Source organism: Gorilla gorilla, chromosome X, assembly GCF_029281585.2.
Source record: "Gorilla gorilla gorilla isolate KB3781 chromosome X, NHGRI_mGorGor1-v2.1_pri, whole genome shotgun sequence".
NCBI lineage: Eukaryota > Metazoa > Chordata > Mammalia > Primates > Hominidae > Gorilla > Gorilla gorilla.
The window spans coordinates 57,571,186-57,585,085 of NC_073247.2; the positions used below are offsets into that span (position 1 = coordinate 57,571,186).

General features: G+C 53.5%; 1 protein-coding gene across 7 annotated transcripts in view; it reads left to right on the forward strand.

Moving 5' to 3' along the window:
* The window catches only part of RBM10 (RNA binding motif protein 10), a 41,339-nt gene extending 30,773 nt beyond the window's left edge, over positions 1–10,566 (forward strand). For 4 of the 7 annotated variants that reach the window (XM_004064063.5, XM_004064061.5, XM_055375632.2 and 1 more), the window contains 18 exons: positions 254–340; positions 2,849–2,909; positions 3,065–3,241; positions 3,626–3,786; positions 3,958–4,055; positions 4,165–4,252; positions 4,961–5,147; positions 5,253–5,392; positions 5,495–5,612; positions 5,697–5,788; positions 5,908–6,072; positions 8,808–8,957; positions 9,055–9,120; positions 9,195–9,383; positions 9,469–9,543; positions 9,818–9,924; positions 10,011–10,140; positions 10,227–10,566. In XM_004064063.5, the coding sequence (XP_004064111.1) occupies positions 254–340; positions 2,849–2,909; positions 3,065–3,241; positions 3,626–3,786; positions 3,958–4,055; positions 4,165–4,252; positions 4,961–5,147; positions 5,253–5,392; positions 5,495–5,612; positions 5,697–5,788; positions 5,908–6,072; positions 8,808–8,957; positions 9,055–9,120; positions 9,195–9,383; positions 9,469–9,543; positions 9,818–9,924; positions 10,011–10,140; positions 10,227–10,352 (2,217 nt within the window). In that variant the 3' untranslated portion in view covers positions 10,353–10,566. The remainder of the gene's footprint in view (positions 1–253; positions 341–2,848; positions 2,910–3,064; positions 3,242–3,625; positions 3,787–3,957; positions 4,056–4,164; positions 4,253–4,960; positions 5,148–5,252; positions 5,393–5,494; positions 5,613–5,696; positions 5,789–5,907; positions 6,073–8,807; positions 8,958–9,054; positions 9,121–9,194; positions 9,384–9,468; positions 9,544–9,817; positions 9,925–10,010; positions 10,141–10,226) is intronic. The other 3 variants (XM_019019064.4, XM_019019065.4, XM_055375631.2) reach the window with 1 other exon arrangement.
* The last annotated feature ends 3,334 nt before the right edge of the window (positions 10,567–13,900 follow it).

Consider the following 13,900-nt stretch of genomic DNA (forward strand, 5'->3'; position numbering starts at 1 on the left):
CACTGTGTGCCTGGTGGTGTGTGTTCACATGTGTGCGTGCGTGTGCCCGGCAGAGCAGCAAACAGCTGCGCCCGAGAGCTGTGGCGCTTTCCCTCCCTACCTCCCTTCTTCCCTCCATCCGCTCTCCGACCTCCCTCCGTTCCCTGTCCCTCATCCATCCAGCTGAAGGGCTCGCTCACTCTCTTCTCCTGTGCTGAAACGGTGCGTGGGGCACTGCTGCCTGGACCTCACTGTGCTCTGCTTTTTCCCGCAGCACTCCCTCAACATCCTGGGCCAGAAGGTGTCGATGCACTACAGTGACCCCAAGCCCAAGATCAATGAGGACTGGCTGTGCAATAAGGTACAGGGGCGGTGGGCAGCAGTTGTTATGGACAGAGACAGCAACAGCAGTGGCGGCGATCCCTCCCTTCCTCTCCCGCTCTTTCTCCCTCCATCTCTCCCCTTCCCCCAATCTCTCCTCTCCCTCTGTCTCTCTCTCTCTCTCTCTCTCTCATTCTCTATCCCTTGCTCGCTCAGCTTGAGTAGTCACCATTCCTAGCCAGCCATATACAAATGTGTAGTGAGCGTTCACTTGGTGCAGGCTCTGTCCTCCTAAAATGCAGTCTTGCCTGGAGTTCCAGTAGACTTTAAGGAAATATATACGTGGATGATGAATTAGTGACAGTGTAGACTTGAAGTGGTGGTGTGGAGAATGTGGGCTTCAGAGCCAGACTGGCTGAAATGAGACTATCCCAGATCGGCCTTGATTTTGGCCAAGGTGCTTAGCCTCTCTTTGCCTCACTTTCCCCATCTCTAAAATGTGAATATTAATGACACCTCTCCCAAAAGGTGGTTGGGAGGATTCAGCTGTGTTAATGAGAGGGTAACACTCAGAACAGCGCCTGGCCCACAGTTAACACAGTCGAATTGTTAACTGTAATCATGAAAGAAAAGCACAGAGCGTTCTGAGAGCCCATATCAGGTAGCTCAAGCCTGAAGGCCACTCTGACCAGGCCAAGTCAAACCTGAAACTGGAGGCTATGGTTTTGTAGTCACCTCTGTCTTCCCTGAGGGGAAGCTGAGGCTCAGAGAGGTGGAACCATGGGTGAACCTTCAGCTGTGCCCTGTGCCTTGCTCCTGATCACAGGGACTTGGATGCCACAGTGGCTTCAGGTCTGCCCTGGGGCCAGCATTGTGATTCCACAGTTTGTAGAGGCCCCAACCCTCTCCCCAGGAAGTACTCTGCCTAGTCAGGGAGAGTGGTGCATCTGTTTTAAAAAAAAAAGTCCCATCAGAGGATTGGTGCTTAACATTTCTGGAGAGATAAAGACAAAGTGACAGTGGAACTCCTTCCTGTATTTCCATATAGCCTCAAAACCAGGGAATTCTCTCTTTTTTTTTTTGAGACAGGATCTGGCTCTGTCGCCCAGGCTGGAGTGCAGTAATCTGGGCTCACTGCAACCTCTGTCTCCAGCGCTCAAGCCATCAGCCTCCAGAGTAGCTGGGACCACAGGCACATGCCACCACGCCCACTAATTTTTGCCTTTTTTTTTTTTTTTTTTTGGTAGAGACAGGGTTTCGTCATGTTTGCCAGGCTGGTCTTGAACTCCTGAGCTCAAGCAGTCCTCCCGCCTCAGCCTCCCAAAGTGCTGGGATTACAGGCGTGAGCCACCACGCCCAGCCCAAAACCAGGGAATTCTCTTGAACTCCTTCCCCTCCCCTGCATCCTGTTGGCCACCAGGTCCTGTCACTTCCATCACAGAAACGCCACCTTCCCTCCCTCGCCATTCCCGCTGCTTATGCCAATCGTCACGTTCTCACCCACTCGCTGTGGAGCCCTCTCTGGTATGCTGGCCTCTTGTCCTCTTTCTCCCACGCCCTCACCTGGAGCATTCCTCAAAACCACCTCTGACTACCCATGCCTCTCCTCCTCTGCTTAACCAGCCCCAGCTCAGCTTAAGCATAAGATCCTCCATTACCTAACTGGCTTCCTTCCCTGATCTTGGCTTTTGCTTCTCCCCTTACTCTCCCACACCAGTTTTGGAAAGTCCATTGTTCCCTCCGATAACAATCCCTCCCCAGCAAGGCTTAACAAAATGAAACTTCTGGGCATCCCAGGTCAAACCTCCCTGCTTCTGTGCAGGGACTGTCCCTGCCGAGTAAATGGCACCCCACACCCAGCCCATTTCCCTCCCCGAGCCCCTGCTGGATGGTCCATGCAGACCGACCTGCCCCTCTTCATGCTGCATCTGCCCCCGTGCTATTAGGCCATGAGGGCGGAGACCATGTTCTGGCCATGTGCAGCAGGGCCTGGCCCAGGAGTGGTGCTTAGTACCTGAGTCTGGAACAGAGATGGAGTGTGGTAGAAGCTGGGTCTCCGGATGCTGGAACATTCAAGGAAAATTTCTCAAGCGTAGCAGGATCCAACCCAGTCCTAGAGCTAAGACGAGGGGTGTGGGTCTGGCTACTGACTTCTAGGGCTGAAACACTGAAAGGTTTCTGAATAGAGAAGCAAGTTTCAGGGAGAGGAACCTAATAAAGGGATTGAATACATGAGGCGGGGAACAGTCCTGGGAGTTGGTGGCCTTAAGAAGGCAGAGGAAGGAGAGGAGGGAGTTGTTGTACCAAATGGGGGAGTTGTTTATTCCTGAGCTGAGCGGGTTGGCACAGAGGACAAATGAGAGTCTGGAAAGGGAAGATGCACAGTACTGAGAACAACATCAGAAGGTTCAGAAGGCACCTGCCACCATTGCCTGGGGGCTTTCCTTCCTGGGGCACTGCGGGGTCCCTGGGAGATCTCTTCATCCAAGTTTGGAGGGTGCAGTGGGAAATCCCTGCTCCCTCTGACGGCCTGGCCTGTGCCTCACAGTGTGGCGTCCAGAACTTCAAACGCCGAGAGAAGTGCTTCAAATGTGGCGTGCCCAAGTCAGGTGAGGCCCACCTACCTCTCGCACTCTCCAGGGCGGGGCGGTTGGGGAGAAGGGAAGGGTGAGGGGTCTGTGCTCAGGGCTTGGTATAGGGAGGAGGGTGACCAGTCGTGGAGCCTTCCCCTTATCACCAGCCTGTCTCCCACTGCCCCTGACAGAGGCAGAGCAGAAGCTGCCCCTCGGCACGAGGCTGGATCAGCAGACACTGCCACTGGGTGGCCGGGAGCTGAGCCAGGGCCTGCTTCCCCTGCCGCAGCCCTACCAGGCCCAGGGAGTCCTGGCCTCCCAAGCCCTGTCACAGGGCTCGGAGCCAAGCTCAGAGAACGCCAATGACAGTGAGTCAGTTGTTCCTTCTTCCTCTGTGCCCTAGGGTGTCGGGCTGGGCTCACCAAGACCAGAGAAATGGCAGTGAGCAGGACCTCATCCTCATGGAATCTCCACCTGGTGCGGGGATAGACATTTGATGTAGGGAGAACAGGGGGAGTGGCAACATCCCACCTGACTTTGGGGGTGTGTCGGGAAGGTTCTCAGCAGACAGGCAGCCAGGCTGGCACCTGGACCGCCAAGCAGAGTTGATCCTGGAGGAAGCAGTGAGGGAAGCAGCAGTTGCAAAGGCACGGAGCGGGTGGGGGCAGAGGAAAGGGAGCAGTGGGGGCATTGAAGGGCAGGGCTGGCAAGAGTGCCAGGGGTGTCCTCTAACATTGGGCCCCTTCCCACAGCCATCATTTTGCGCAACCTGAACCCACACAGCACCATGGATTCCATCCTGGGGGCCCTGGCACCCTACGCGGTGCTGTCCTCCTCCAACGTGCGCGTCATAAAGGACAAGCAGACCCAACTGAACCGCGGCTTTGCCTTCATCCAGCTCTCCACCATCGTGGTGAGGGCGGCACAGTTGGGGGCCGGGCAGCCAGGGTCCCGGCCCCCGGGGTGGAGACGAGGGTCCTTTTCCCCAGCCTCCCACCGTGGCCGCCAGCCTGGAAATCGGGCAATGGAGCCGGGGGCCTCCCCGGGCCTGACCCTTCTGTCCCTGCCTCCCCTCCTCCCACAGGAGGCAGCCCAGCTGCTGCAGATCCTGCAGGCCCTGCACCCACCACTCACTATCGACGGCAAGACCATCAATGTTGAGTTTGCCAAGGGTTCTAAGAGGTCAGGGCCCCACCTGTGTGCCTTCCCACCCTTCCCCTCCCCACCCTCCCACTCCCCCCTACCGCTTGGGGCCTCCTATCTCACTCCCAGTCTCTAACATCCTCCTCAGGGACATGGCCTCCAATGAAGGCAGTCGCATCAGTGCTGCCTCTGTGGCCAGCACTGCCATTGCTGCGGCCCAGTGGGCCATCTCACAGGTACTCAGACCCCTTGTGCCTCCCAGCGTCCTGAGACCTGGGCTTTCTCAACCCTCCTGCACCCTCTCTGAAGCAGGAAGGCTGGCTTGCTATCCATGGATGCAAAACCCTCTCCCAGTAGCTGGCATGGCTATTCTACCTTGCTCCTGACTCTCTAGACCCCCTGGGACATTCCCCTTCATCATCACCGCAGCTTTCTTCCCAATTGCCTCCCATGCGCTCATGTACGACGCCATTGTGCCTGGCATTCTGTGCTGTTTGGTGGGGTTTTTATTGTCCTGAATTGGTATGATATACACATATCCTTATATGTAATATATACATATATGATATACACGTATCATATGTTCCTGAATAAAAATAACGTGTAAGTGGTTGAGAGAAAATTGGGAGAAGAGAATAAAGAAGTAAGAAGATGGTGTCTTCCTTGGCCTGACACCCAACACACACACCACACACAGCAGAATCAGCAGAATCAGCCCTGGAACATTTTGGCGTTCGTCTGTTTTTCTGTCTTGTGTTTGCCACTGGCCTATTTGTTCTCTTGTGGCCAGGCAACCCTCGCTTTCCACTTGTCTTAAGGCTGCATGCTTTGTCTGTCAGGTAGAAATACTAGCTCCACGTGTGGGACAGATGCTTCTAGCAGGTTCCCCACCCCCCATCCCCACACCTTCCTGTTCTAATGAACCCCTCCCACCTGCCCTTCAGGCCTCTCAAGGTGGGGAGGGTACCTGGGCCACCTCCGAGGAGCCGCCGGTCGACTACAGCTACTACCAACAGGATGAGGGCTATGGCAACAGCCAGGGCACAGAGTCTTCCCTCTATGCCCATGGCTACCTCAAGGGCACCAAGGGCCCTGGTATCACTGGAACCAAAGGGGATCCCACTGGAGCAGGTGAGCCCCAGCATCTCTCTCTGCAGCTGTGGTGGGGGCCAGCAGGCATAAAGTCCCCGGCCCCATTATTCACAGGCATTCTCCCTGCCCTGTCCCTCCTTACAGGTCCCGAGGCCTCCCTAGAGCCTGGGGCCGACTCTGTGTCGATGCAGGCTTTCTCTCGCGCCCAGCCTGGTGCTGCTCCTGGCATCTACCAACAATCAGCCGAGGCGAGCAGCAGCCAGGGCACTGCTGCGAACAGCCAGGTGAGTGAGCCCTGTGGGTATGTATCCCAGGGAGGCAGGCAGGCGGCAGGGGTGGCATGGGCAGACACTGAGCCCTGTTCTCCTGTCTGGCCCCATGACCAGTCGTATACCATCATGTCACCCGCTGTGCTCAAATCTGAGCTCCAGAGCCCTACCCATCCTAGTTCTGCTCTCCCACCGGCCACCAGCCCCACTGCCCAGGAATCCTACAGCCAGTACCGTGAGTAGCCACAGCCTGTGGGTAGGGGTGGGGAGTTCTTAATAAAGCAGGGAATAGTGTGACCCCGTTCCCCTCACCCCCTAGCTGTTCCCGACGTCTCTACCTACCAGTACGATGAGACCTCCGGCTACTACTATGACCCCCAGACCGGCCTCTACTATGACCCCAACTCCCAGGTAATAGGGCAGCCCAGGGAGGGATGGGATCGGGTCAGGTCGCGTCAGGAGCAGCTGGCCCTGCAGGTTCCCTTCACAAGGTCTTCCCTCACATCCCCTCTTCCCTCCTCCTCCCTCAGTATTACTACAATGCTCAGAGCCAGCAGTACCTGTACTGGGATGGGGAGAGGCGGACCTATGTTCCCGCCCTGGAGCAGTCGGCCGACGGACATAAGGAGACAGGGGCACCCTCGAAGGAGGGCAAAGAGAAGAAGGAGAAGCACAAGACCAAGACAGCTCAACAGGTGAACACCAGGGTCCAGCAGTCACTGGCTGGCTGTGTGGTGTCTTCCAGCAACGGCACTCTGTCAGCTCTTGCCCTCTCCTGCCAAGGGAGATGGCGGGCAGGTGTGGATGTGGGCAGTGACTGCTTAGCAGACCATGCTCTTGCCCCAGCTCTGCTCTTTGCTGAATGGCCTTGAGCCAGAGCAGTCTCCTCAGTGTGTGGCAGGGTTGCCCAACTCCAGGAGGTGGCTTGTGCCATCCGAGTGAGCCCTGTCAGGTGTCTTCTGTCCCATGGTGGGGACCCTCACATTCTGCTGGTGAATATACATGTATGCCAGAGAAATTCTCACAGGCCATAAGGGGGTGGGCAGGAAAAAAGCCCTGCAGTGTTTTGTGGGAGTGGGCAGATGGAGGGCACCTCAGTGTCTCTCTGTGGAGAAAGGGTGTGACACTGTGAGCGTAGTGTTTACAAGCAAGCACTAAGTGTTCCCTCAGCAACCTGATGAATTCTAAAAATGGTGCTGTGCTGGGGGGAACATGGAAATATAGAATGTGGCATTGTGTCATGCATATAAATTAAAGTTATACGCAGATAAACATTCCTATGCATTTTTAAATGATAAAATGGAAATGCACAACAAATGTGACAGCGTGAGTGTATGTCAGGGGAAGAGGAGTGTCTTCATCCATTTGCTGCTCCATAACAATACCACAGACTGGGTAATTTATAAGGAAAAGAGATTGATTTGGCTTACAGTTCTGTAGGCAGGGAAGCCCAGTGGTGTTGGCATCTGGTGAGGGCCTTCTTGCTGCATCATAACATGGCAAAGGGCAAGAGAGCATGCATGAGAGCAAGAGAAAATTGGGCCAAACTCCCCCTTTTTATCTGGAACCCACTCAGTGATGGCATTAAATGGAGACTCAAAAGGTGGAGGGGGGCCGGGAGCTGTGGCTCATGCCTGTAATCCCAGCAGTTTGGGAGGCTGGGGTGGGCAGATCACCTGAGGTCAGGAGTTTGAGACCAGCCTGGCCAACATGGCGAAACCCTGTCTACTAAAAATACAAAAATTAGCCAGGCGTGGTGGCAGACGCCTGTAATCCCGGCTACTCAGGAAGCTGAGGCAGGAGAATCACTTGAACCCAGGAGGCGGAGGTTGCAGTGAGCTGAGATCGTGCCATTGCACTCCAGCCTGGGCAACAAGAGCGAGACTCCTTCTCAAAATATATATGTATTATATATATATAAAGGTGGAGGAGATGGGAGGGGGTGAAGGATGAAAAATTACTTAATGGGTATGATGTACATTATTTGGCTGATGGATGCTCTAAGAACCCTGACTTCAGCACTATACAATCTGTGCATGTAACAAAAGCACTTGTTTATTTTATTTATTTATTTATTTATTATTTTTTTGAGATGGAGTTTCGCTCTTATCATCCAGGCTGGAGTGCAGTGGTGCAATCTCGGATCACTGCAGCCTCCACCTCCTGGGTTCAAGCAATTCTCCTCCCTCAGCCTCCCGAGTAGCTGGGATTACAGGCATCCGCCACCATGCCCAGCTAATTTTTTTGTAATTTTAGTAGAGACGGGTTTTCGCCATGTTGGCCAGGCTGGTCTCAAACTCCTGATCTCAGGTGATGTGCCCGTCTCGGCCTCCCAAAGTGCTGGGATTATAGGCGTGAGCCACCGCGCCTGGCTACAAAAGCACTTGTTACCCCATAAACTTATACAATTTCTTTAAAAAGCAGCCGCGATCTCTTGAGGAGGGCAGAGCCTTTGTGACCTAATCACCTCTGAAAGGCCCTGCCTGTCAACACTGTTGCATCAGGGATTAAATTTATCTTTTGAGATGGAGTTTCACTCTTGTTGCCTGGGCTAGAGTGCAATGGTGCAATCTCAGCACACTGCAGCCTCCGCCTCCCGGGTTCAAGGAATTCTCCTGCCTCAGCCTTCCAAGTAGCTGGGATTACAGGCATCCACCACCACGCCCAGCTAATTTTGTATTTTTTTAGTAGAGCTGGGGTTTCATTGTGTTAGCCAGGCTGGTCTCAAACTCCTGACCTCAAGTGATCCACCCGCCTTGGCCTCCCAAAGTGCTGGGATTACAGGTGTGAGCCACTGCACTCAGCCGGGATAGAGGCTCCACCTGTGAACACTGTTGCATTAGGGATTACATTTCTGACACATGAACTTTGAGGGACAAAAAACGTAGCAGAGAACACAGCCAGAGAGGGGCTTGGCAAGAAGCACTGGTGACTGGTGACAGAAAATAGGAACTTGCACTACTGTGTCCCTCACCTTCTGATTGTTCTGCCTCAGCTTCCACTCATCTGCCTCCCAGATGGGCCCGCCACTCTGTCCACACTGCTTCTGCCACCTCACCATTGCAAACCAGTGGGGGTGGGGGCACAGGGTGTGTTCAGTGATGAGGTCAGGAGTAGCCAGGTGCCAAGTGCCTTGCAGGCTGTGGTTGCGAGTTTGGGTTTATTCTTGGTGTGATGGGAGGTGAAGGAAGGGTTTTAAGGACATTGTATTTGGGGGTGGGAGTGGCTTATACTTCATGAAAGAGTGCTCTGCTGGGAAAGGTGGTCAGGAGCCGTAGCCCAGAGGCCAGATGAAGCCTTCTGCAGTGGTTCGGACTAGGGATAGTGGCCGGCCCGTGTTTGAGGATGCAGGGCAGTGGGTCAGCAGATAGAGTTAGTAGCCCCAGGGGCATGAGGGCTCTGGGAACCTCACCTCCACCCTCACCCCCAGATTGCCAAGGACATGGAACGCTGGGCCCGCAGTCTCAACAAACAAAAAGAAAACTTCAAAAATAGCTTCCAGCCTATCAGCTCCCTGCGAGATGACGAGAGGCGGGAGTCAGCCACTGCAGATGCTGGCTATGCCATCCTCGAGAAGAAGGTGTGTTGGGGCCACCCCCCTGCACCCTGCCCCACAATCTTGTCCTTCCTTTGGGCCCTCTGTGGAGTCCCTGAATTTCTGTGTCCCTCCACCCCAGGGAGCACTAGCCGAGAGACAGCACACCAGCATGGATCTCCCGAAATTGGCCAGTGACGACCGCCCAGTGAGTGCCCAAGGCAGAGAGGGGCGGGGGCTCTGATCTGGCCAGGCCTGACCGCCCACCCTCACCCTCTACAGAGCCCTCCGCGAGGACTGGTGGCAGCCTACAGCGGGGAGAGTGACAGTGAGGAGGAGCAGGAGCGTGGGGGCCCTGAGCGGGAGGAGAAGCTCACCGACTGGCAGAAGCTGGCCTGTCTGCTCTGCCGACGCCAGTTCCCCAGCAAAGAGGCGCTCATCCGGCACCAGCAGCTCTCAGGGCTCCACAAGGTAACAGCGGATGGTTGGCAGGGCATGCTGGGGCCTGGCCCACTGAGGCTCAGCCTCTTCACTTCTCATCCTGTCCCTCTTGCAGCAAAACCTTGAGATTCACCGGCGAGCCCACTTGTCAGAAAACGAGCTAGAAGCACTAGAGAAGAATGACATGGAGGTGAGGTGTGACCTGCCCCTGGGCTCCCTCCCCTGTGTCCCTTCCAAGTCCCCATCACCTCAGGCAGCTGGAGTTCAATTTCTCACGTGTTAACCCCGTGAGCCTTCTTCCCCATTTTCCTATCCTGGCTGCTTGTGCCTGTGATGGCCTGACCCTCAGGACCTGAGCCTCATTAGCCAGATGGCATGCCCTGTGGGACCCCACTCCCCATGCCTGTGTTGCCTGAGAAAAGAGACCAGCTCCCCAACATTCACATACACATACAAACTTTCAGCAAATGAAGTACCGGGACCGTGCAGCTGAACGCAGAGAAAAGTATGGCATCCCCGAGCCGCCAGAGCCCAAGAGGAGGAAGTACGGCGGCATATCCACAGCCTCTGTGTGAGTGGCTGGGCCAGGTGAGGGGGTCTGGAGCCCGGGGCCGGGGCCGGCAGGCCGACCACTCATGCTGTGCACCGCCCCTGCAGAGACTTCGAGCAGCCTACTCGGGACGGGCTGGGCAGTGACAACATTGGCAGTCGGATGCTCCAGGCCATGGGCTGGAAAGAGGGCAGCGGCCTGGGCCGCAAGAAGCAGGGCATTGTAACGCCTATCGAGGTGAGTCTCAGGCAGTCCTGTCCCATCCCCCAGCACCCCTCACAGCATCCCCCACCAGCCTGACAGAGCCTGCCTCCCTCACACAGGCCCAAACACGGGTGCGGGGCTCCGGCCTGGGTGCACGGGGCAGCTCCTACGGGGTCACCTCAACCGAGTCCTACAAGGAGACACTGCACAAGACAATGGTGACCCGCTTCAACGAGGCCCAGTGAGCAGCTTCAAGAGCAACTTCTCCACATGTTGGGTGTCCATCCTGGGGCAGGGAAGGACAGAGTGTTGGATGGCTGGGAAGGGGCCTTGCTCTTGTCGGCCAGCCCACTCCCCAGCCAGAGAGGGCTTGACCAAATCAAATTGAGGTGGTGACTTTTGTTGGAAAATTGGGCTGGGATCATGTCCTTTTTTGTAATAAAAGCTGAAAAGTCTGCATGTTGGCCTCTCCTCTTTCTCGTCCTCTAGCACAGTTGTATAGCCTATACAGACACGGGGACCCAAGCAGATGGACAGGGGACCTTATCAGGCCAAGGTGGATGGCAGTGGTGGCATTCAGTGTCTGGAACATAATGGCTACTAGAACATGGGGTTCTGACCTGTACCCCAACCCATAATATCCTGGTTATGGCCCCTCTCCCTTGTTGGTTCCAGCAGGTTATGTTGTACCAGGAAATCTAGCACCACCAGGCATGAAGCCCCCCCTGATCAGAGCTAGGACTGGGAACCCCCATCCCCTGTCCTTGCTGCCCCCTGGCTTTACTTAGCCTGCAGTCCCAAGGCTAAACTGCATTTTGCCGTCCCTAGATCTGGAGACAATGCCCTCAGGCATCTCCAAGTAGAAGACAAGAGGTACTCAGGTACCAGTTGGCCCAGAGCCCTCAACAGGCTGATGACAGAGGGGTGGAGGTGGAGCTTGGCCTGCAAATCCAAGGCCAGGTCCCAGGGATGCCCTTTGAGAACCATTCAGGCCTACCTTCTCTGTTGTTACCACAGTGCCCCACCCCTCTAGTCACTGCAACCCATGATTCCCAAGTATGTGCTTGTGCTCTCGGCAGAGGTTCTGGGTACGGTGGACCGTGACGCTGGGGCTGCCCTCTTCCAAGCCTCAGAGGGCCACAGTGTGAAAGGGGGATGGTGCTAGAAGACCAGTTGGTGCAAAGCCCCTCCCCCATTTATTAATATACATTGTGACACCACCCTGCAACAGTCATAGGAGGTGGGGTTAGAAGGGGACCCCTAGAGGTAGGATGGTGCTGATCTGGGGTGGTGGGTGTTGCCCAATGAAGGAAGGGGATGGGAGAAAAAAAGGGTGAAGGAAACAGGATTAAAAAGAGGCCTCCTGGGCCTGGGCACAGTGAGTTGCACCTGTAAGTAATCTCAGCAATTTAGGAGGCTGAGGCAGGCGGATCACTTGAGCTCAGGAGTTCAAGACCAGCCTGGATAACATAGCCAGGCCCTGTGTCTACAAAAATAAATAAATAAATAAAATTAGGCTGGGCGTAGTGATTCGCGCCTGTAATCCCAGCATTCTGGGAGGCTGAGGCAGATGGATCACTTGAGCTCAGGAGTTTGAGACCAGCCTGGGCACCAAGGTGAAACCCCGTCTCTACAAAAAAAAAAAAGTACAAAAATTAGCCAGCTGTAGTGGCACACACCTGTAATCCCAGCTACTCAGGAAGCTGTAGTGGGAGGATTGCTTGAGCCTGGGAGGTGGAGGTTGCAGCGAGCCGAGATCACGCCCCTGCACCCAAGTCTGGGGGACAAGAGTGAAACCCTTTCTTGAAAAAAAGAGGCTGCCCTAGTCTCAGGATGGGTGTGTCTTTTAGCAGAGACGCCTCCACATTCCCTTCCCTCTTCCCACCCCAGAGCACTGCTCCCAAAATCCCACAAGGAACCCTCAAAGCTCAACTGGCAGGAGTGCAAAATGATACAGCCACTCTGGAAAACTGGCTGCTTCCTATAAAGTTAAAATATGCTTAACCTATGGCCCAGCAATTCTATTCTTAGATATTTAGCTCCAAATACATGAAAACATGTCAACAAAAGACTTGCATACATATATTTGTAGCAGCTGTATTCCCAATAGCCAAAAACTGGGAACAACCCAAATGTCCAACTAGAGGAGAATGGATACAGTGTGGTATATTCAAAGGATGGACTACAGCTCAGCAATCAAAAGGAACACAATGCTGATACAGATATCAAAGGATGAGTCTCACATGGTGAGATGGTTCACATGGTGAAAGAAGCCAGACACAAAAAGCACATAATGTTTCATTCCGTTTATATGAAGTTCTAAGGCAGGCAGAACAATTTTATGGTGATAGTAGAAGAGGGTTGAGGTGAGGAGGGTGTCACTGGAAAGGGTTGCAAAGTAGCTTTCTGGAATCATGAAAAGTTTCTATGTCTTGATTGGGGTGCTGGTCACATGGGTGTATACCTATTTAAAAGTCCAACAAGCTGTATAACTAAAATCGGAGTGTTTTATTGTATGTAAATTATACAAGAAGTTGGAAAATGACCGCCACAGCAAACCTCAATAAATAAGAAGGAAATAATGAACAGAAATTGATGATATAGAGAACAAAAAATGACAGATTAATAGAAACCAAAAGCAGAATCTGAAAACAAAAATTAAGAGGAAACACTTTTGGCAAGACTGGTCAATTGAAGAAGATAGAAGATGCAAATGCAACAGAGCTTTTAAAAATAAAGAATGTATCTGAAAATCTAGATGAAATGAATATATTCCTAGAGGAATATCAAATGCCAAAACTGTTCCATGGAGAAACTGATTACTCAAATGGAGCAATTAGTAATATAGAAATTGAAATGGTAGTCAAGATCTTCCCTTTCCCCACAAAAAAAAAAAAAAAAGGGGCCCAGATGATGTGTGTATGTGTGTGTTTCTTTCTTTCTTTCTTTCTTTTTTTTTAGATGGAGTCTTACTCTGTCACCCAGGCTGGAGTGCAGTGGTGCGATCTCAGCTTACTGCAACCTCCACCTTCTGGGTTCAAGCAATTCTCTTGCCTCAGCCTCCTGAGTAGCTGGGATTACAGGTGTGCACCACCACACCCAGGGAATATTTTGTATTCTTAGTAGAGATGGGGTTTCGCTATGTTGGCCAGCTGGTCTTGAACTCCTGACCTCAGGTGATCCACCCTCCTTGGCCTCCCAAAGTGCTGGGATTACAGGCATGAGCCACCTCGCCTGGCCCAGATGGTTTTTATAAGAGCATTCTACCAAACTCCCAAGGATTCCTTTCTTATCAAAGTTAATTCCTTTCTTATTAAAGTTGTTCTAGATATTAGAAAAAAGAAAAGATGTCTATTTTAACAGGCTAGTGTTAGCTGAAGCTGCGAAGGAAGAGGCACTCTCATACATCGCTGGAGGCAATGCAAAATAGTACAACCCTCTCTTCCACCCTCCCTCTCCCTCTCCTTTGTCTATTTTCCTGCCTCCACAGGGCTCACTGTGGGACCACAGATGCACCCCACTATGCCCAGCTAATTCTTTGATTTTTCGTGGAGACCAGGTGGTGGTGGTGGGGTGTGTGTGTGTGTGTATGTTGGCGGGGGGGAGGGGGTCTCACTTTGTTGCCCAGGCTGGTCTTGAACTCCTGGGCTCAAGCAATCATCCTGCCTCAGCCTGCCAAAGTGATGGGATTATAGGCGTGAGCTGCCGCGCCCGGCCAAGACTCCATTTATTAAAAGGCTAAAGAATTTTGCCAGGCGCGGCGGCTCACGCCTATAGTCCCAGCACTTTGGGA